At 46.0% G+C, this 20161-nt stretch overlaps 1 protein-coding gene across 26 annotated transcripts in view; it reads right to left on the bottom strand.

Moving 5' to 3' along the window:
* EPB41 (erythrocyte membrane protein band 4.1) overlaps positions 1-20161 on the bottom strand; it is a 72797-nt gene that overhangs the window by 6951 nt on the left and 45685 nt on the right. For 7 of the 26 annotated variants that reach the window (XM_090123841.1, XM_090123825.1, XM_090123837.1 and 4 more), the window contains exons 13-19: positions 19348-19482; positions 18503-18613; positions 16852-17063; positions 15033-15089; positions 14858-14902; positions 14332-14394; positions 11634-11813 (exon numbers count right to left, since the gene is read on the bottom strand). In XM_090123841.1, the coding sequence (XP_089979967.1) occupies positions 11634-11813; positions 14332-14394; positions 14858-14902; positions 15033-15089; positions 16852-17063; positions 18503-18613; positions 19348-19482 (803 nt within the window). The remainder of the gene's footprint in view (positions 1-11633; positions 11814-14331; positions 14395-14857; positions 14903-15032; positions 15090-16851; positions 17064-18502; positions 18614-19347; positions 19483-20161) is intronic. The other 19 variants (XM_090123833.1, XM_090123835.1, XM_090123843.1 and 16 more) reach the window with 10 other exon arrangements.

Below are 20161 nucleotides of genomic sequence, written 5' to 3'. Positions count from 1 at the left end.
CAGACAAGCTGGCTAAAGCTGGTGCTATTCTGCCTTCCGTTGAGCTCATTAGCAAGTTCCCAACTAGGTCTTCTCTCCAGGAGCCCTCTAGCCAGCAGGAAAGCAACAGTGACAAAAAGAGAAGCGTTAAAACATGAGCAAAACAGAGCTGTAGCACAAACGGGCTGTCTTTCCAAGTGATTATACACACTTCTGCTTAGGAGAGCATCTTCAGTGCCAGCTGTGAGCGATGGCTGCAACCCAGCCATGGCCCAGAAATGATGTTTCTCTCGTTGACATGCTAGGATGCCTTTAAGGAAGGGCAGAATAATCTGCAAGTACAATTTTAGACATGTGCTTCATTGAGCATCAGGCAACGAGGAGAAAAAAACAATGAGATGCCACTGAAATCAATGCTACTGCTAATTCTTACCCATAATTGACAGCCTCACAGATGACTTCTGGTAAGCTATAAAAACAGGCACATATCTGTATATCCAACAACAGTGATTACATCTTCATTCAAGTATGGCTCGTCCACTGCTGTCACCTTTAATTCTAATTTTGGTGATGGCATGAAGATGAACAGAAAGCACTGCATCACCTTCTGTTACGAAGATTCTCTGGGCAACCAACAAACTGTAACTTGCACTTAAAAAGTGACGTCTGAAGGCTGTGGGTTATTTGGTACAATGCATCTGTGATCCATCAGAAGCTTTCAGCCTGACTGACATCACCTAATGGCACAGCTCAATAGTATTTTAAGAAGCATAACTGCTTTGTGTAGCACAAATAGAAGCTTATTTTAGTAGAACTCCCAGAAAGGACTCTTGTCCCATTCCTCTCTGGTGTTCTTCAGTGCCCAGCTTCTGTCTGTTCCATAAAGATTACCTGTAAGGTTCTATCCATTCCCATTTCCAGCCTCTTGGGCTTCTGTTAAGTTCTTGGGTTACTGCTTAGGGAAATCCACTTCATAGGAGCAAAGTGATGGTGGTCAGTGCTGTGATGAGCAGATCAGATCTGCTGCATAAATGTGGAAGTGCTGTTTCTGATTACAAACCTCTTCTGCACTGCTCTTCCAGAAGGTACAGACCACAGAATCAAAGAATCATTTGGGTTGAAGGGGACCTTTAAAGGCCCCATCCTCATGCTGTGTAACAGAAGATGTTATACTGCAATGCTTCACAAAACAGAATACAATCTTAGGTTAGCAGATGCCAATGACTTAATCTTGCTTTAAAACCTGAATTCATACGCTGATATCTTAATTTTACATTTCAAAGCTTGCCAAATAATCAGGGCATCTCGAGACGACGCAGTGTATCTTCTGGATTTTAATGGGAAGTGCCTTAGAAGCAAGATTCCTTCCATACCAGCCAGGGCACCCGTTCAGCCAAAAGGAGGAATGTAATCCACAGTTAAAACAAAGCAGATCAAGCAGCCACACAAACACAGATCCACTGAAGAGACAAACATCTGCATACAATAAGAACAACTCCACAGCTCCCTTTCACATACAGAAAAACCATTTGCATTTTAGAAGCATCTCGCAGAGTGAGAGCACAGGAGGGCAGAAAAGCTGGAATGATCTCTATGGTGTGGCCATACACATCTGCAACAGAGCACAGCGCAGCTACAGACATGCAGACTGAAATCCTGATAAGATCAACTAAACAGAAGTACTTTTATTCTTGCCTTCCTGCGCCGCTATTAAGAAGCCAGGCTAATTAGCAGCTATTTCTTTCTATATAATTATCTATTTATGCACAATTTTTTCCAATATGATTCTGTTTGTTTCTGTATTTAGAAATGAAGTTTGCACGTAGGCGAGAAAGCATTACCTTCATACCAAACCAAACACAGCAATCCACCTCAGTCGGAATTTGGCCGTCTGTTACACATTCTGATCTTATCATGATTTTGCTTCACTTTACAAATGCAAAAGCATTCCTACTTTGAGGGCTCGGATTTGCACGTTCTCATGGAGGCCCACAGACTGCTCCACCCCCCAGGCACAGAACCAACCCCGCTACGTGGAGCGCTTGCAGCCATACACAGCATAAAGAAAACACAAGGAGGGATGCAGTGCCCCAGAAGAAACAAATTCAACCACACACAGGACTCAACTGAAACGTCACCCTGCTGAATACAGACCTCTGCACACCCGACGTGGGCAGAAACTGAGGACAGAGATGATTCTGAAAGCCGCAGTGTAAGAAGTGACACAGAATAACTCAGACTGGGGATAAATTAATAACAGGCTTTGACACCAGAGGCAGAAAGGATTATTTCTGAAGTGTTCTTGTGCATGATGCTTGCCTGCTTTTGTCACAGGACCTGCAGTTCTGGCTCGGGACACCACGTACAGCAGCCATCCCAGCTCCTTGCACTGCCTGGCATAAGCACTCCTTGCTGTCTGCACCTTTCCACTACTGGAAAAAACTCCTGCATGAAGAAAACAATTTAGCAGTGTCTGCTAACTCCCTGTAACAACCACATTTCATGCTCTAAATCCCAGTGTCTATTTCCCATCACCCCCCTGCTCACCCTGGCACTGCAGCAGTTCCCAGGTGCATGTTATTAGGTTATCCCCAAACAGATGCACGCAGGCCACTGGTGTGGGTGATGGCTACAGAGGCACAAGCAGATAATGGTGCTTTTGCAGAGAACCACACTCACCAGTAAGAGCTCCCAGATCAAATGGCGAATGCTCAATCCCACAGCTGTCAAAGCACTATGAGTAAACAGTATTATAAAGCAGAAAACAAGACATCCTTCTTTTACAATACCTCCTGCATCTTATAGAACTTCTTTGCCTTAAAGATAGAAAGTTTAGAAGCTGTTCAGAAAAGCTTGGCACGTGACATGAAAGTGACTGCCATTCCCTACGGATTTCAATTTTTGGACCACTGTTATTTTCCATTGCCACTGCTGTGATCACAATGCCCTGGTCAGACAACAGAAAGGGGAAAGAGAATCTGACCCAAGTGAAAGGCAAAGCAAGAAAATACACAGCATGCTTTAAGCTGAAGAAAAAGATCAAATTGCTGTTGTGAAGCAGAATCCCAAAGTATTACCAGATACACAGCAGCCACTTCCAATGCACTGCATCAACCCTGCAGTGTGAAACAAGCCCAAGATCAGCACTGCGTTACCAAGCTCAGGCTGCTGAGGGAGACAGTTCCAAAAGCATTTCCTCCCCCCAACACTCTGCTCCCTCCCCATCTCCTTTAGGCTCCAGCTCCTCTTCAGTGCTGTGCACTTCTTATTTCAAGTGTCCTCTGCAGCAAAACAAAAAAAAGCCACGTGTGGCAACGCAGACACTGCATTAGATTCAGTTTAGCAGCAGCAGAAGACAGGATGTGGATAGTGTCAGGGTTTATGACCAACACATCTCAGCTCTGTGCTGCTGCACTTTGCCTGCTCCATTTGCTGTGCCCAGGCCCTGTTCTGACACTGGGCTCACTGACAGAGCACAAGCCAAACGATTTCTCCAAAAGGAAATAAGCTCACAGAACACAAGCTGGGAGGCAACGTTAAAATGACTCTGCATAACCTCTGGTGGACACAGCTGGAAGCCAAGTGAAGACTTACACTGCCAAGCAGAAAGATGCTGGTTCATTACAAATGTGGCTGCTTCACTTACAGAAAAATTTTCTCCTCAAATTAACACAACATCAGGGGAAAGACTCCCAGAGATGCACTGTGCCACGTGCAGCCCAGGGAGTCCACAGCCACAGCAATGGTGCAACACAATCCTCACCTCAGAGCAGAGCAGTGTGGGTGCTGGGAGGGGCAGAGCAGCGACACACAACCTGTGATGCTTCTGCACTCCAAAGGCTTCCAGCAAACGACTGGACCTATCTTTCAGACTCAGAAGTGAGAAGTTAGAGGCACATTAAGTACTTCCAAGAGGGCTGAAGCCTGTGGCTCCTCTGCAAACAAAGTTATTCTGCATCACACTGGATTTAACTCCAAATAAAATTACTCTGGCCACTCTGTAAGCATGCACAGCTAGCAGCAACAGCCCTCGTGCCCCTCTGCACAGCAGCATGAAGCTGCACCAGATGTGTGCAGCTGCAACTGGGCACAGCCCATGGACCCACACCTGGATCCCATTGCATGAGCTGCACGTGCTTAGGGGCTGCTGCTGCTTGGCAATACTGAGGGTTACCCCAGGAGTCTCAGCACAGGTCATAGGCCTTTTGGTGTTAATAAGCAGTGGAAAGTAGAATCTGATTTGCAATAACATTTATTAATGATAAATGTACATATTTACAAAGAAAAATCTGAGAAAAAATACAAAGCCAAAAAAGTGTTCCAAAAGAGAGCATTGTAGTTAAAAAGAAAGTAATCTTAGTCCCCACAAACTGATCCAACACTACCATGTACCACTGCTAGAAGGTCACAGAGGGGCACAAATCACTGCCCCAAGGACGGACAGCCTTTACCCAGAGCCTGCAGCCCTTCCCTCCAGTGTTATAAACCAAGAGATGCTGACAGGGACACATGAGAAAGCACCACATCAGGGTTTCCCATGTCACCAGCACGAGTAAACAGAGACCTAACATTTCCAAACACATCAGTAACCCCCCTGCTTTGGGATACATTCTTCTGGAAAGCATCCTACCTCAGCCTGCAGATCACAACAGGCACGATCAACTCACAGCCAGTGAAAAAGAAAACCCAATGAAACAGTGGAATCATCTCAGAGTGATGAATCACCAATGCTTAAGCAAACTGAAAGATGCTTCATCTAGAAACTTCCTGAGGAGCCCCAAGGTACAGGTATGGCAAGGGCAGTCTGACCTCATTCCTACAAAGGAGGAATGCCAAGGAAACCAACCTCTCCCCCTTTATTCCAGGACTGGAGGCAAATAACTGAGCACCTGTAGGGTCTTTGCCAGTTGCTGTATAAACTGCATGGAAGGGAAATTGTTCCTATCCTTAACTCCAAGTCCCAGCACATCTTCTCATAGCAGCACACAGCAGGAGGTACAGACAATACCAGCTGTCCCTTTTAGTAAAGGAAAAGAAAACATAGCCACTCTACGTTAAAGCATGAAAGCCCAAGAAACTGTTTTGCCTTTTATCCGGAGATCAGAAAAGCTGCTATCAGAGTAAGAAGACTCAGAAAGTCAGCACAGAGCCAACCTCCAGCTCTAGGATGGAACAAGACAAAGGGGCTGAACCTCAGCTGGTCCCTTAGTGCAGCCATTGGGACCCACATGTGAGCACCAATGAGTCCCACTGCAGCAAGGCAGGCTGCAAAGTACTGGGAAAGTCTATTGAAAAGCAACACTGCTGGCAGTCCCATAGCAGCCATGTTTCTGGTGTGTCAGAGTCACTGACATGTCACTTTCTGCAGCACCTCATGCTGAAGAATCAGCATTTCCCATGCAAACAGGGATGAAGTTATCTGCAGATATTTTCAGCTTCCTTTTGGAAGTAAGAATCACACGGGCTGTCAGTACTTTGCAGCATGTTTGTTCCTGAGGAAGAAGTGAGCTCAGTACACGTAAGTTCCTTAATGAAAACCTGAGACCTCTGCCCTTGCACTGAGCCAGATGGTCCAGAGCCCTGCAGCCCTCCTGCAGTGCCATGCCTCAAATGGGCATCCAGCAAATGCAGCGAGAGCAGGAATCACCCAGCACAGCACAATGCACACCATACACATAACACACGAAAACAAGACCCTGGCAGGTTGCTTCAGGGCACTGCTGTAGCTCCATCTGCCATACAAGCAAACAGAGAAGAGGAAGAAGTGGCTGGAAGAGAAGGCTGGAGCACAACAGACTGCAGGCATTCCCAAAACACACCTCAGCATCAGGCAGGCGGTGTTTCTGCCCTTGATAAGCTCCCATCCTTCCCTGCCACAAAAGACCATATCCACCTGAATGAATACAGACAACTGGCCCCTACACTGCCCTAGAAATACAAAGCATTGGTTCAGTTTCTTTAAGCTCCTCAATGATAGCTGTTCAATAAACTCCAAAAACGTACCTGAGCATTCTCTGAATGTACATTTTAAAGGGTTGTTTTTTGTACTGATGTTATCCAGCCATATCTCAATGTTCAACAACAAAATGTGAGAGAGAGAGAGAGATCATCTTAATTAAAGAACTGAGCTGCAATGGCCAACAGAGTGCATCTCTCAGCACTATGAAGAAGATCACCCCAAGCAGTGTCCAAACACTGCACCAGGCAAAGCTTTCAGGCTTGAGGTCCTTTGGAAATGGCAGACAAACAGCAAGCAAAAGCCACTGCTATGGCTTCAGAATATTTATCATCAGTTCAGAAAGACAGTGGGCAATAACCCAAGCAGCACTCAGTGACTGCTATCCCAAGCAATGGCTTCTGGAAGGAAGCAGGAGGTGTGTGGTTAATTCTTCTCCATGAAAAATGGACAGAACACACAGAAGTACAAAGCATTCCCTGTCCCTTCGTGCTGTGGAGGATGAATGGTTCCCACATCTCATGCTCCAGTTTCATAGAGCTTTTTGGAAAGCTGCTTCCCTCCATCACCTTCTGCAATGCAGGAGCACTCCACGTCCAGGCTCTCCCATCTCTCCTCTCCAAGGCCCACTTATCTCAACACAGTGCCCTTGAATTTCAGCCACGTGTACCCTGAGCTGTCCTCCTTGGGGCTGCTGACAGCTCTCCTTTGGGCTGTGGTACACCTGAACAAACGTCCTTCTGCCATTCCTACTGCTGAAAGAGGAAGACTGTGTATTAAAGGCAGTGTATTGTAACGGGAAGAATACTTTCCAAGGAATTCAGCAGAAAACTTAAGTCCTAAAGGCACAAACTGGTGAACTAATAGGAGCATGTTACAAGAGAGCAGACAGATCAGAAGGATTCCAGGAGATCAGATGGAGGGTTTCACTCGTAACCTACATTTCTGAGACAGCATTTAGAGAGCCTCAGCCTCTACACATACAGGGATCCCTAAGATGAGCCAGCACATGCCAAGTTGTGCACATACCTAGTTTGCCTTGCGCCTGTTTCCTGTAAGCATATTTGCTAACTTCTTAAATAACACTGTTTGCACAGATATGGATCTACGAAGGGTTATAAATACAGGTATTTATATATAGTCACATATTTTGGCCCCTGTGATAGAGTCGTCCTCCTTTCTCTTCTACGCTGTTGGAGCAGCTGCCAACACTGATGGCACTGGAGGCTGCTCTCAGAAGTAACTCTTCCTACCAACACTATACAGAAAGCAACAGAAAGCACATTGCTGCTGAAGGAGAAGGCTCAGTTCACTCACGGAATTACTATATACACAAAGAAACCCCATGGACACAAAGCCCCATCCTCCCTCCAACTTGCAGACCTGGTTCTGCCCATCCTACACAGCTCGACCACCTTCATTACTGAGTTAACTTGGATAAATAAGAGCATCACCCAGACAATTACACGGGTAGGCAATAAACAGCAAGCAGCATGCAACGGGTTTCTCTTCTTGTTGTTAGAGAAGTCAAAACAATAGATGGCTTTAACATTGGAGCTACGGCCTGAGCACAGTGGTCTTATTACAGTTCAGGTAAATGGAAGAGTTGGAACATCAACATGCTACCAAAGGCGATGCGTGTAACAGTGGGTTATCCATTCCTGTGACTTAAGCAAACATGCTACAGTTAGTTCAACACAAATTAAAAAGAACACAGCTGGGGCATACCAAGACCACCAGAGAGAGAAAAATAACTGACCTATGCTTACAATAAATATTTCTTTCTAATGCATTTTCTCCTGCAAAACGATGCGTTTTGAAATGAGAATACGGGCACAAGATGGAAGCTGTGATGCTCTGCCAAGGGCTTCCCACTGGGAGAATGAGAAGCTGCCTGTCCCTGTCTCTAAGTTAACAGTAATAGCAGCACTGATGATCAATGCTATTTATTTCAATGCCAGACTTAGTTTCCTGGAGAAGGAGTGGTTATGGATTAGATTCGGTAGGTTGCTGAAAAGCCTCTTTGGGTTTCTGGATCACCATCACATGTCCTGCTTGTGAACACCTTATGTTCAAAACAAGCCTAAAAGCAAATCTTCAGCAGTGGCTGCATGGAGGGAGACCTCCTGCCACACAGCCTGCCCTCTCACAGCCAAAGCATCTGCAATTGGGATCACATATTACTGAGACCAGGAGCCATCCCAACATCCGCAGCAATCCATTACCACTCCTGCCAGGCCCCACATCACAGCCACACAGAGAACAGCAGGATTAAAGCAAATGTCACAGGGTGTCCCCCCCAGGGGCAACGAGCTGCGCAGATCAGAGCCCAGGACAAGGAGGATGCAGCTGATGCCACGGCCAAGAGATTCGGGAGCTTTGGTCTTGAGGTTTCTGCGTGACCCTGTTCCCACTCAGAGAAAGAGCAGCCACCAAACAGTCAGTGCTACCACCACAAGAAAAGACATCATAAAGGGGATACGTGGAGATGGAAAAATTCTAGAGTACAGCTGGCACTTTTTGAGTGATTTATGCTCTTCAGGAATCGGAATAGAAACCTTTGGAAGAGATTCTTCGCTTGCTTGCCGGGGAAATGTTGTCTCAGTAGGGATCTGCTGCTTTTTTAGTTTGTCTTCATCCTGCACTAACAGAGGACGTTCCTGTGTCTGCTTTCGTGGTAGAAGATCAAGAAAGACAGAGAGAGATGAACAAAAATGACAGATGGGAAGTGTCCAAAACGATACTTGGAGGTGTGCAAAGTGTTCGGCCAGTCCAAATGTCAGCGTGGAAATGCACTGCTATGAAAGCAGAGCCCCAGGGAGCTGAGCTCACACCCCTGGCTGAGCTACAAAGCACAGCTCTGTCTGACAGAGCTGGTGGGTCTCTGAGTCATGATCCACGTGTGTTCTGTGCCTGCCCTCCAAGAAAAGTGCACGCTCAAAGCCTGTTACAATGTGTTTGGAATTGGAACGGTCCAGGATGAGAGTCTGCTTTTGTGGCATTACAAATAGAAACGGTGCAGACAAAGACCACACTTTGTACAATTCCCTATTCTACAGTGCCCTTAAAAATAGCATCTGTTAAATAACGGTGAACATTTATACTTCAGTGCAGATAGAAAACTGTTTTGTTTTTTTCTTTAAAATTCAGACAACGGTATCAAAATTTCCATCGCTTTGAAAATTCTGCTGGAAGAAGTGAAAAATCTTTACATCTTAGAAATGCTGAGCGTTGAACGGTTCCAAACTCCTTAAACTTTGCTCTGCATTTCAGTACTTTTGCTCCTGGATTCTCAAGAATGTAAAACAGAAGGAGTCAATCGTCACACAGGATCATGCAAGGGCTCTGGTGAGTTCATTGAAGTAAATAAGATTGTGGGAATGCTGCTGTGACCCATCCAGGCAGCTCTCCATCCCTTCTGCTCAGCCATGGTGAGGCTATGAAAGGAAGAACTTGGCTCTGAGCTCCCTCAGCTGAGCCAGCCTCCTCTGATCAGTGTGGTACTTAGGGACCGGCTCTTTGCACACCCCTAAGTGATGAGTATCAGGGAGAAAGTAGCTGGGAGACTGGGCAGCAAAAGAAAAGATAAAATGCAAGAGTAACATGATCATTAAAAGAAAAACGGAAAGAAAGACAACATGAAAAGAACAGGGTACAGTTAAACTTTCATCATTGCTTTTCTCTCCGAATACACATCGTTCATGCAGCTTTTTCCAACCAGCCATGCACCAACATAAGCAAACCGAAAGCTGCAAAAGCTGCAGCAGTGCACAAAGTCCTCTCGGTGTTGTAAGTCATGAAACTACTTCATGTAGCCAAAAGAAAAATGCTGTTTAGCAGCTGCTGTTGAGTTTTTGCTTGGTGCCATCGCGATAGCAGAATTCTGTTTCAGAAGCACATATCAGAACAGCAGCTTTACCTCAAGCCCACCAACCAACCTGTCTCTCAGAAGATAGGACAGTGACTTTCTTTACCTGGACACACAAAGCACGTAAAGTTCAGTTGTCTTGCAGCAATATGGGAAGAGCAAAAAACAGCCCCTGGCAGAATAACATCCTTTTGCCACCACCACAGTGTTAAGATACCACCACGAAACAGGACTGCTTTGCATTATGAATTATCTGCATTATTCTCACCATCCCCAAGCTTTTTACACTGATGTGAAGATCAAGTGAACCACAGCCCCAGGAGGTGCCTTCTTTTGTATGTGGCAAAGATACATTTCTGGAAATCCACAGCAGAATGCAAACTAAATGAATTTCCAGAAATGCAAATCAAGAGCTGACACCAACTTTCACATCACTGTGGACCACTGCAGCCTTCAATGGGTAAATCCACACCATCCAGTTGCTGTGCACAGCATCCCCCCAAGCACCCCACGTGCAGCCACCACAAAATAATTTCTGAATAACTAAGAATTGCATTTCTGCACTGCAGCTGCTGAGCTGGAGGGCCCCTGCTCTATTCCATCTGCATGTGCACAAAGCAGCAGGCTGAGCTCTGCAGTTCTCTGCTCTGCAAACTCCTACAGAATTTACATCAAGAGACAGCAACCAAAGTGCAAAGCTCATCCATGTCTTAAACAGGGTAATTCCAAGCACGACAACAGATTTGTTTTGGTGGGCTTGTTTTGCTTTTCTAACAGGAAAAAAGCCCTGCACTGGCCTTTGTTCATGCTTTGAGGAGCCTGCAGTGAACTTTTATCCAGTGAAGCCCTGTGCTTCTGCTGATAACTCTCCACCCACTGCAGAATTACTTCTGTTTAAGGAGTACCTCCAGCCTTGCAATGGCATGAAGAGCAACCAGAAGTCTCTCTGCAGAGCAGTGGGCAGGAAGGGCAGAAGCTAAGGTTAAGCCAGGAGAGATTCTGTGGCTGCCTTCGCTGCAGCCAGGATTCAACTTCTTCACTTTTAATGAAAATCTCATTGGTTACTGAAGGGACTGATGACCAGTTTCACTCACAAGCTTCAAATCTGAGCCAGGTAGAGCCAGCATTAATACAAAGGGAGAAGCTGTCCATTATCAAAGGAGAAACAAGCTGGCAGACATCGCTGCTCCGTCTCGGTTTCTCTAAAAAATCCTTTTTTTTGAGGGAATGAGCAGGGAGATTTGGAATGCCTGCAGCCCTCAACATGCAGACACAGCTTCTGCAAGGACAGAGGCCGTCGTCTCAGACAGCCCTGCTCTCACTACAGCACACCTACATGCACTAGCAGAGCCCAGTGTGGCACTAAACCCAGGGACTGGATTAAATGGAGACTGCAGTGACATCTGCAATTGATGCCATGCTAGCGTTTGCCCACTGGATTCCTGCAGTATTATCTCCACAGTGCCAATTTCTTTTAATTTAGGGCTGGGTTGTTGGATAGTCGTTTTTTTTTTTTGTTTCTTTGTTTAACATTTTGGGGAGATGCATTCTTTGGTACTAAGAATAAACCAAACCCCAAAGCAGCCATGCGACGTGCACTGTCAGCACGGACAGCACTACGAAAAGCAGTACCAAAATCAGGTGAACAACGTCCACATCCCTTCATCCAACTAAATAAAAACCACAGTTTTAGGACACTAAAACAAAAGCACTGATTCTCTCAGAGCCCATCTGACAGTCGCACTGAATACACCCAACCCAGGGGCAGCTGGGGCTTGACCTGGGGTGGCAGAGCTGTCCCTGGGCACCCTCCTGACCCCAGGTACTCACTCCATCCGCTCCCGACGGAATCTGCCCGTTGACATTGAGTGTTCGGAACGGGGAGTGAGTGGACAAACGTTTGTCCCATTCACTCGGGCGAGGCTCGGGGACAGACTCCATGAAGTTCTTCTTCAGCTCGCTGATGTTGGCGTGATGCTTCTTTATTTCTTCTTGGGTCTTATCTAGATCCTAGTGGCGGAAAGATAGAATAAATGAGGAGACACAGAGACAGGCACCTACAGTTTGCCTATGCTGCCACAAAGCAAAGCTGCGCTCAGCAGAGTTGTTGCCAACTTCCATCAGTGGTGCTCACACTGTAAATGTACCTCTCTCTTCTTTCTGGTCTTGCATTGAGCAAACCACACTCAGAACCACGCAGTGTCTCCTTCAGGACCCAAACCTGCCATCAGCTCATTTCCAGGTGTGACAGCTGAGGTGTCACCTCATGGCCTTTCTGCACATGGGGCTTTTCAAATTGCAAGTCTAAGTTTGCTTGGGTTCTTTCATGCTTTTGAATTTGCTTTCTTTTCCCTCTGCTAGCCTGAATGTTGAAGGATATAAGCGTAGTTAATGTTTAAGAAACTTCTCTCCAATTTCACTTCTTCTCTTTCTACCTATTCTCCGTCGTCTTAACACAAGTTATCTTTGGTTCCAGAATATCCCATTACCTTTTTTTCCTCTCATCTCATTTCCTCCCTTCAGGAGCCACCAGAGGAGCTTTAGACTTCAGAGCTGAAGATGAGATGCAGACCTCTAAAACTTAGCTGAGCATTTACTTCATGCTGGATCAAGCAGGAAACTCCTGCTTAGATTATTGATCTGGAAAGGGCCAGATTTCTTCTCTGCAATGCCAGTTTCCAGCATAAATGAACAGACTTTGAGGCAAGTCAGCTCTGTTCAACTAATATGTTTAGCAATAGCCTCCCCTTGCAAGCAAACAGTTAGTTTAACACAAAGCTTTTGCATAAAATAGGCTTAAGCCAAACGACTTTTCTGGACAGTGCCAGAAAACAGCAAGCCTCACTCTATAGAGAAGGAGAAAGTAAGGTCAGGAAAAGCATCATTGGCAAAATTCACTCCTTTTATGCTTTGAGTTGGTAGCCAACCCACAGACCTAAGAAGATGGGAGAGCAAGCCCTTCCTGAAGCAAACACCTCCCCAGAGGAAGACATCCCACTCTGGTACCTGCACCCCTGCAGCACACACAGTGACAGACCCCAACCCCAATGAGTAAATTTGCTCTTTCTGGCACAGTTCTGGGGAAATAAAAGCTCTGCCATCAGTCCCAGACAAAGCACATGGTTTGCTTATGGGAAGTGGCACGGAGAGGTGGGCTGAGGACTCCATGCAAACTGCATCTGGTCATGGGGTCAGGAGCCCTACAGCTGCAACTGGCTTAGAGAAGAGAGAAAGAGCACCCGAATCCCTGCTGCCACTCCCAAGGGCTGATCTGAGCCTGCAGAGAGGCTGCAGCCACAGAGCGACCCAGGAGACCACAGCTGCTCTTGAAAGCATCCTTAAGGAACATGCTATGACCACCAAGCTTTCCCTCACGTTCTGCCTTTTTCTATGTCAGCAGAGAGCAGCGTATGGAGCAGTGAGCATTGAACAGCTCAGTGCAATTAAACAGCAGCTCCTGGAGCATTTTTATGCCAGCAGTTGTGAGGTCTGCTGGAAACCACCTGCTTTGCCACGCACACGGAGTAAAGAGGAGCAGAGGGGTGAGCCACTGGAGCACCTGCAACAGAACCAGCGGGAGGGTGGGGGGAGCAGAGTCTGGTCCCTCATTAACAGGAAAAAGCCGTTTGGAAGCAGGGTGTGGGTAAGAGCTCTGCTTGGAGTTGGGGAGGAGGAGCTGCTCAACTGGTCTAAAGGAAGCGACAAGGCACTGTCCTCGCAGCGGTGGCCAAACTCTGCCCGTGGGTGCTCATGTCCAAAAGCTTAAAGTGTAGCAGTCATTTAAAAAAAAAAAAAGAAGAAGAAAGAAAATCCCCAAAAGCTGCAAAACTTTTAAAATTGAGATTAGGAGAAGGCAGTTAGTACACTTCGCTTTCAAGAGATACCAAGAGGAAAACCCTACTACCAGCTGCTGGTGCTGCAAGTTGGAGTAGAAACACATAACATAGGAACAGAATATCAGAAGCCACAAAGTCTTCTGTAACGTGGTGTAGGGGTAAATATATGATTGGCATGTTCTGTTCTGAGATTGTGCTGGGTGAAGCTGAGGGAAGGGCTCCCAAAGCCAACAGGAATGGATGGATGGATGGATGGGCATCCATTGCCACTGGGTCACCGCCAGCCCCAAGGGGATGTACTGCAATGCAGGCTGTCCCAGGATATGTTTTCTTGTTTCCACTGGGCTGCCCTTGCCCACTAGAAATAATTTATTTCCAGCTACCAAAAACTCATAGAGGAGCCTCCCCCCACAATGTGTGCCATGGTCCAAGAACAGAGCATGGTGAGCATTGGCTCTGCCAATCATATATCTTGGGGAGTATGAGAGAATGAAAGTCAGAAGGGGTAGAAGGAAGAATGCCTGCACATCATCATGTTTACTGTCAACATGCAAAAGCGTACTTAAAAAAAAAAAGTATTTCATGCAGTAGCATGCAAAAAGAAAGGCAGCAGCAGAAGAGGAAGAAAAAGTTGAGCACAGAACACAGATCTAGGCAAACGCAACTGAAAAAAGCTTTGAGTTCATACAAACCTCCAACATTAAATTGCTATGCCTGATATAAATGTTTTCACCATCTAGTCTCTTTGATCTCTTCTGTGAAAATGAAAGAAAAGGGGGAACAAAAAAAAGAAAAGCACAAAAAATTAAAAGGTTGTTCTTGCAGGATCGACAAATTGGCAAATTAAAAAGTTAACTCAATGAGTGGAGCGCAGCACTGTGCCAGTGAGGGATGGGCCACAGTCACCACCAGTGAATGGAAGGTCTGGCTCATGGGGATGGGAAAATGTAATGAGTGCAATGAGTCCTTTAAAGAGACAGCTCCCAGGGTTTCATTGGCTTTTGCTTTGATTGGTGGTGCCTCTCTGAAATTCAACGTGGGTCATTTCAGCCACCAGACTTCCAAATCAAGCATGTGACAGCTCTGGTTTAAAAGAAAAAAGAAAATAAAAACCCAACCCAAAGCACACGAAGGAACTGGAGCACTGTCTTTTTAAACAGGTCAAGTATGCATGAGTGATACAGCAAATTTGTTTTGTGAAAGCGTAAAACGGCTGACCTTCCTCATTCTTATCAGCTCTTCCTCTTTTTCTGCAGGCTGCTTCTGTTTGGGCCGTGATAAGAAGGGAAAAAAAAACAAAACCACAAAAATGGTTGGTTCATTTCACTGCGTCGAACCTCACTGTATAGCCTTAAAAAATAGTGAGTGTCCTAACTGAGATATTGGCACAAACCTGGGGTCGGTCACCAGCCGTAGTGGGTACTGTGACCTCAATGTGCGTTTTCCTCACCTACATTTAAGAAATAAATGGGTAAAAACATTTGTTGTTAGTAGCCTTTTTTTCGAGAGACAATTTAGTTTCCAAACACAGCTGCATCAAGGTTGGTTTTGAAATGCTGGTTTTGAAATGCACATGCAAAAACCAAGATGCAGCCTTCCACAAGGAGTTAATGACACCGCAGCTCTCTTGCAGTCTGTTAGTTCATTTCAGGTCATTCTTTCAGCTTGAGAGTGATGTGCATTTGCAATAGTGCTCTCTAGTGCTGCTATAGGCTGCCTTCTTGCTGGCATTATACTTGTCAGCCCATGTTTTCACTGGATCTTCCCATGAAATCACGACCAAAAGCAACATGTTCACATGAGCACAGATGGGATGCTGTGGTATTGTGTTTGTATAGCCAGTGAGAAGAGACCTACCCATAAAAATGGACCTAATATCACAAATTAGGGTATTTACTGAACATGAGCAGAGAGCCCAGATTGTCTAAATGTTTTAAGGAAAGCACCTCAGGGACACTGGGATGCTGAATACTCTGAAGGTGAAAGTATCAGTCAGTGTTAAAAGAAGTGTGAGAAGGTGTTCTACATGTCAGAAATGGCACATTTGATGTGTTCAAATCCACCATTTCCCCCCACAACTACGTTTAGAGGGAAAAAAAAAAGGAATATTTAAGCATTTAGGGGGAAAAAAAACCAACAACAAACAAACAAACCAACAAATCTGCAATAAGTGAAATGGAATAAATAAAATTTACTTATCCTCACTTTAAAGCTACTGGGTCTGAGGGGTGTAACAAGAAGAGTGATTCTCAAATACACCCTCCTGAAGATTTCCTTTGGTATTTTCATTTAGAAATTATCAGCCACGGGGGTCAAGAAATGTACTACTCAACAGTTCTTTCTGCACCTCCATCTCCCAGGTGTAACTGACAGTGATCTCCCATGAATGTGCCAGATGAGACCACATGTCTCATGTCTGCTGTGCATACCAGAACACATACATCCCACATCACACCAAAAACAGGCTCCAGGAACAGCTGGGAACAACTAAACATTTGGGCTGACATGGAAATGGTAACTCAAGGCATGCACCAATGCTGCACCACTGAGAGCATTCAGTCAATAGGATTTGCAGAATGTTAAGGACACTCTGCTATGAACAATATTTTTACACATTATTTTGACTTAAAATACCAACACAAGAATATCTTTATCATCAACACCAGCAGAAGCCTCAGATATCTATGGAGAGCATGAATATTCTTAAAAAAAACTCCATTTAAATAATAAATGCCCCCAAGGTCTTAACAGCACTGTTCACTACTAAAATTTCAGTCTGGTTTTCAGAAGCATCCAGAGGAAGTATATAAATTAAAGAGCATTTGCATTCAGATATTGGGCTGTGGACCACATCTGGGTCATTAATTGCACCAGAACTGCTCACGCTGTCCTATCAGGAAACAGCAGATAGAGCTTAACAAAGAATGAGCCCTGAATTCAAGTTAACACGAACTCAAATATCTGTTTGTGTGCAATTCTTGCCAACTTTTTAAATGTGTCAGCCCGCTGTGTTTAGTTGCACCAGAGCTCCCACCAGCCAGCCCTTCTGCCTTCATGGCCACCCCCCTCCTTGCACTGTGGTCAGGGCTGGCATTTCCCTGCTATCCAGGTCCTACTGCTCTCTCCCACCTGCTGCCCAGGAAGGGAAGGTGCCCAGGGCCACAGCTCCAGCCTGGCACCAGCCTGTCCCCAAGTGATGTGGACTAACATACCTTAGATGCCTCAGCTTGCTCTGCTTTGGCTCTCTCTGGAAGGACCTCCTCACGCTTCGCCTCAACTTTCAGTGCTTCCTTTTCTACTTTTGATGCAGCGAGGGCTTCCTTGGCATCAGGTTTAGCTGGGGCTGCCTCAGCCACGTGGCTCTGGGCGATGGCAGGAGCAGAGGTGGGCCGTGGGCTCCTCTCAGGTGTTATCACTGCCACAGCTGAGGGGACAGACAGACAGCACAAGGGTCAGAGCAGGCAGCACTTCTGCAGCTCCACACAAAGGGTTTCCAAATTACAGCACTGTAGTAGTAAAGGAGGAGGGAGAAGGAGGCAAAAAGGAAAGAAGAAATCAAGATGTTGAGCAAAGCAGCTTTTGCATTTAGTATGGGGAAGTTGAGATTATTTTCCTGATGGTTGGAACAAAATAAAAAGAAAACCCCACAAGAGATGGTTTACAAAAAGCAAGCTTGCACTCCGCAGAGAAGCCACACCAGAAAGGCTAATCTATTTTTGACGTTGTGCCATTGATTTCTGGGTCCTTCATACAGAACTCCATCAGAACACAACCTTTAAAATAGCAACACTTAGAGCTGAGGTGAATTCTGGATCTCCTTTGCATGTCCTCAATCAGAAGTGGGTGGTTTCTGGAAAAGTAACCCAGGTTTTCCCCCAGAGCCCTGATCTCTTCAGCAATGCAAAGAAGAACAGAAAGGAAATACCCTGCCAAGCACTTCACCATAAAACTTTACAGCAACTTTCAGGTGGCTTCCAAAGCAGACTCAGTGTGCCTGAGATGGGTATCTCCTGCTGCAGCACAAGGCACAGCTGCAAGGAGATATCCAGCATCTCCAAATCCGTGCAAGTGCACAAATGAATAACATGCTTCGAAAAAAAATCGTCTTTTGAGAGGATGAGTCTGAAATAAAAAGCACTACGTGTCCACAAAATCAACTGCCTGCTTCTTCCTTGGAGTTCTGACTTCCCAGACAGCCCCTGAGCTTTGTAAGCCTGAAACTTCCACAAACATTCAAGCTAATGCTGTGCAACAAAGCAAGCCCCAGTTAATTCATGGTATTTATCTACAGGCACAACAAACTATTTAGTTCTCCCAGTGTTGCCTTTGGATTGCTATTTCACTAAAAACATCATATACATGTGGTCAGGAAGAGTCACATTGCGTGGATTTCTTCCAAGCCCACCCGGCTAATCAAAGACACCATAATTCTGGAATTCAAGAAGGAATGGTAGTTTTAAGTGGCTCCTCAGTGAGAGTTCACATCACACCATCCACCGAGGAGCTAACAGCATTTCATCTGTGCCCAAAAAGTGTACGGAATAGAACATCCATGGGTCAGCAACACAGAAGGCAGATGGGCGAAAAAGCAAGACCTTGATCACTGAAGTGATATCTTTAAGATAAAGCCCTTGAGGTCTTGCTGAAACCCACACTAGAGCCCCCAATTACCACTGCTGTCTGCATTCCCCTCCCACCCTCCAGCACAGCAGTGGGTCAGGCATGCTGCTGTCCTTCCAGGAATACATCTGGCTCCAGGACCTGGGTGGCATTTGTGCCTTAGAAGCGGTGACAGCTGCCCGAGGAGTTGTATGTGGGGTTGTGACATGGCAGGCATGGGGGGAAAAGCTGTCACAGTCGTACCTGGCTCCTTCAGGGCTGGTTTTAGTTCTCCCATCACCACCAATTTTTCTTCCTCCTCCTCCTCCTCTTCTTCTACTGGGCTTATCTCAACAGTGCCAGAGGCATGTGTGGCTAAAAAAGTTATGTGTGTGTTAAATGCCACCTCAAAGATTAAACAGAAAAGGAAGCAGTGCCACCTGTAAAGCTACAAGGCCAGCTCTCCTTAAGGACTGGTGCTCCTTGCATAGTGCCTCAGAGCTCCAGAACACACAGCAAAAATGACAAAAAGACACTGAGCTCTTCCTCTGCCTCTCAGCGATGAGGTGTATTCCATCCAGAACTGTGGTATTTCAGGTTTGCTCAATTAATGACCTATAACTATTTTGATATACTGTTCTAGATATAAACACAATCAAAAATGCTCCTCCAAAATCCAAGGTTTAAAACAGCAATCATCACCACCTTGGCCAAGAAGACGATATCTACTGGGAGCAAAAGCATGGGGGTCACCTCCTCAAGAAGAGGAAGAGGTGACCCCCATGGGTCCAGAGAACACCAGGTCTGAGACACAGCACATTGCCCATGGAAACTAATCCTACAGAAAGGCACAGTGGCACAGAAGTGTTAGAGGGCTGTCACACACAGCTGGCATTAGTTCCACTGCAGCAGCACACAGCCAAGCCACATCAAGGCACTCCACTCACACAACAAGGGCCGGCACGCTGGCAAAGCTGGTGATGATTTCACCAGCAATGAAAACCACTGCAAACAAGGCAGCCTGCCCTACAGCATCACTCCAACCCAGCAGTCCCAGCACAGGTGACTGCAGTGGGCACCTGAGGTGCCATGCACAGCCGTGGCAGTACCTGACTGCTGCTGCACCACGTCTGGCAGCTTTGGCTCAGCAATGGGAACCTGAGCCACCTCTACCTTCTCCTCCTCCTCCTCCTCTTCCTCCTCTGCAATGGGTTTCATTTCAAAACTTTCAAGCGCGTGCTTGGCTAGAAAGAGGTTTGCATGCATTAATGGAGCATCTTGGCACCCGCGGGCACACGGCAGCACAGAGACAGGGAGTGGAGGTTCCTCGTCAAGGCAGCCTCAGAACAGCAAAGAGTTTCTAAACCAACATTTCTCAGCAGTAATTTTCCACGCTGCAATTGCCTGTCAGTCCTCCTAGATCTGACAGTCCCAATAGGATACTGGGAAAGAGTTAAAACCAATCAGCTCTTTGGGTTCTTTCCCACTGGAGACACAGCTGAGCTTTGGGGGGACATGAAAACTATTCTCGAGCACCTCATAAGAACATCCATCCATCCATCCTGCTGTGCTAAATGCTGACTCCATCTTCTGCTCTTACAGCAGAGGGCTGTGCTGACTGCAGGAACAGAGGGGAGACAGCAGCAGGGGGGGAAAATCTGCCACATCACTTTGTGAAACCTTGAGCTGGATTTCAGGCATGAGTGATGACATGAGTGATGTCAAATGCTCACTGTAGAAATTCAGGGTAGAAGGGAAATAGAACAGCACACAGTGCATATGAATTATGCTCAGTCATAACGTATCGCGAGCACTGCCTATTTAAGTGAGGAAGAAAGTCAATATCTGACATCACCACTGCTGCCATCATCAGTAGTATTTAAATATACATAAGAGGATGTTAATATTTACTAGCAATAAAGA

The sequence above is a fragment of the Phasianus colchicus genome, chromosome 24 (genome assembly GCF_987193195.1).
Source record: "Phasianus colchicus chromosome 24, bPhaCol1.hap1.1, whole genome shotgun sequence".
Lineage (NCBI taxonomy): Eukaryota > Metazoa > Chordata > Aves > Galliformes > Phasianidae > Phasianus > Phasianus colchicus.
Note: the sequence above shows the minus strand (reverse complement) of the source record. Positions and strands in the feature narration are given on the sequence as shown.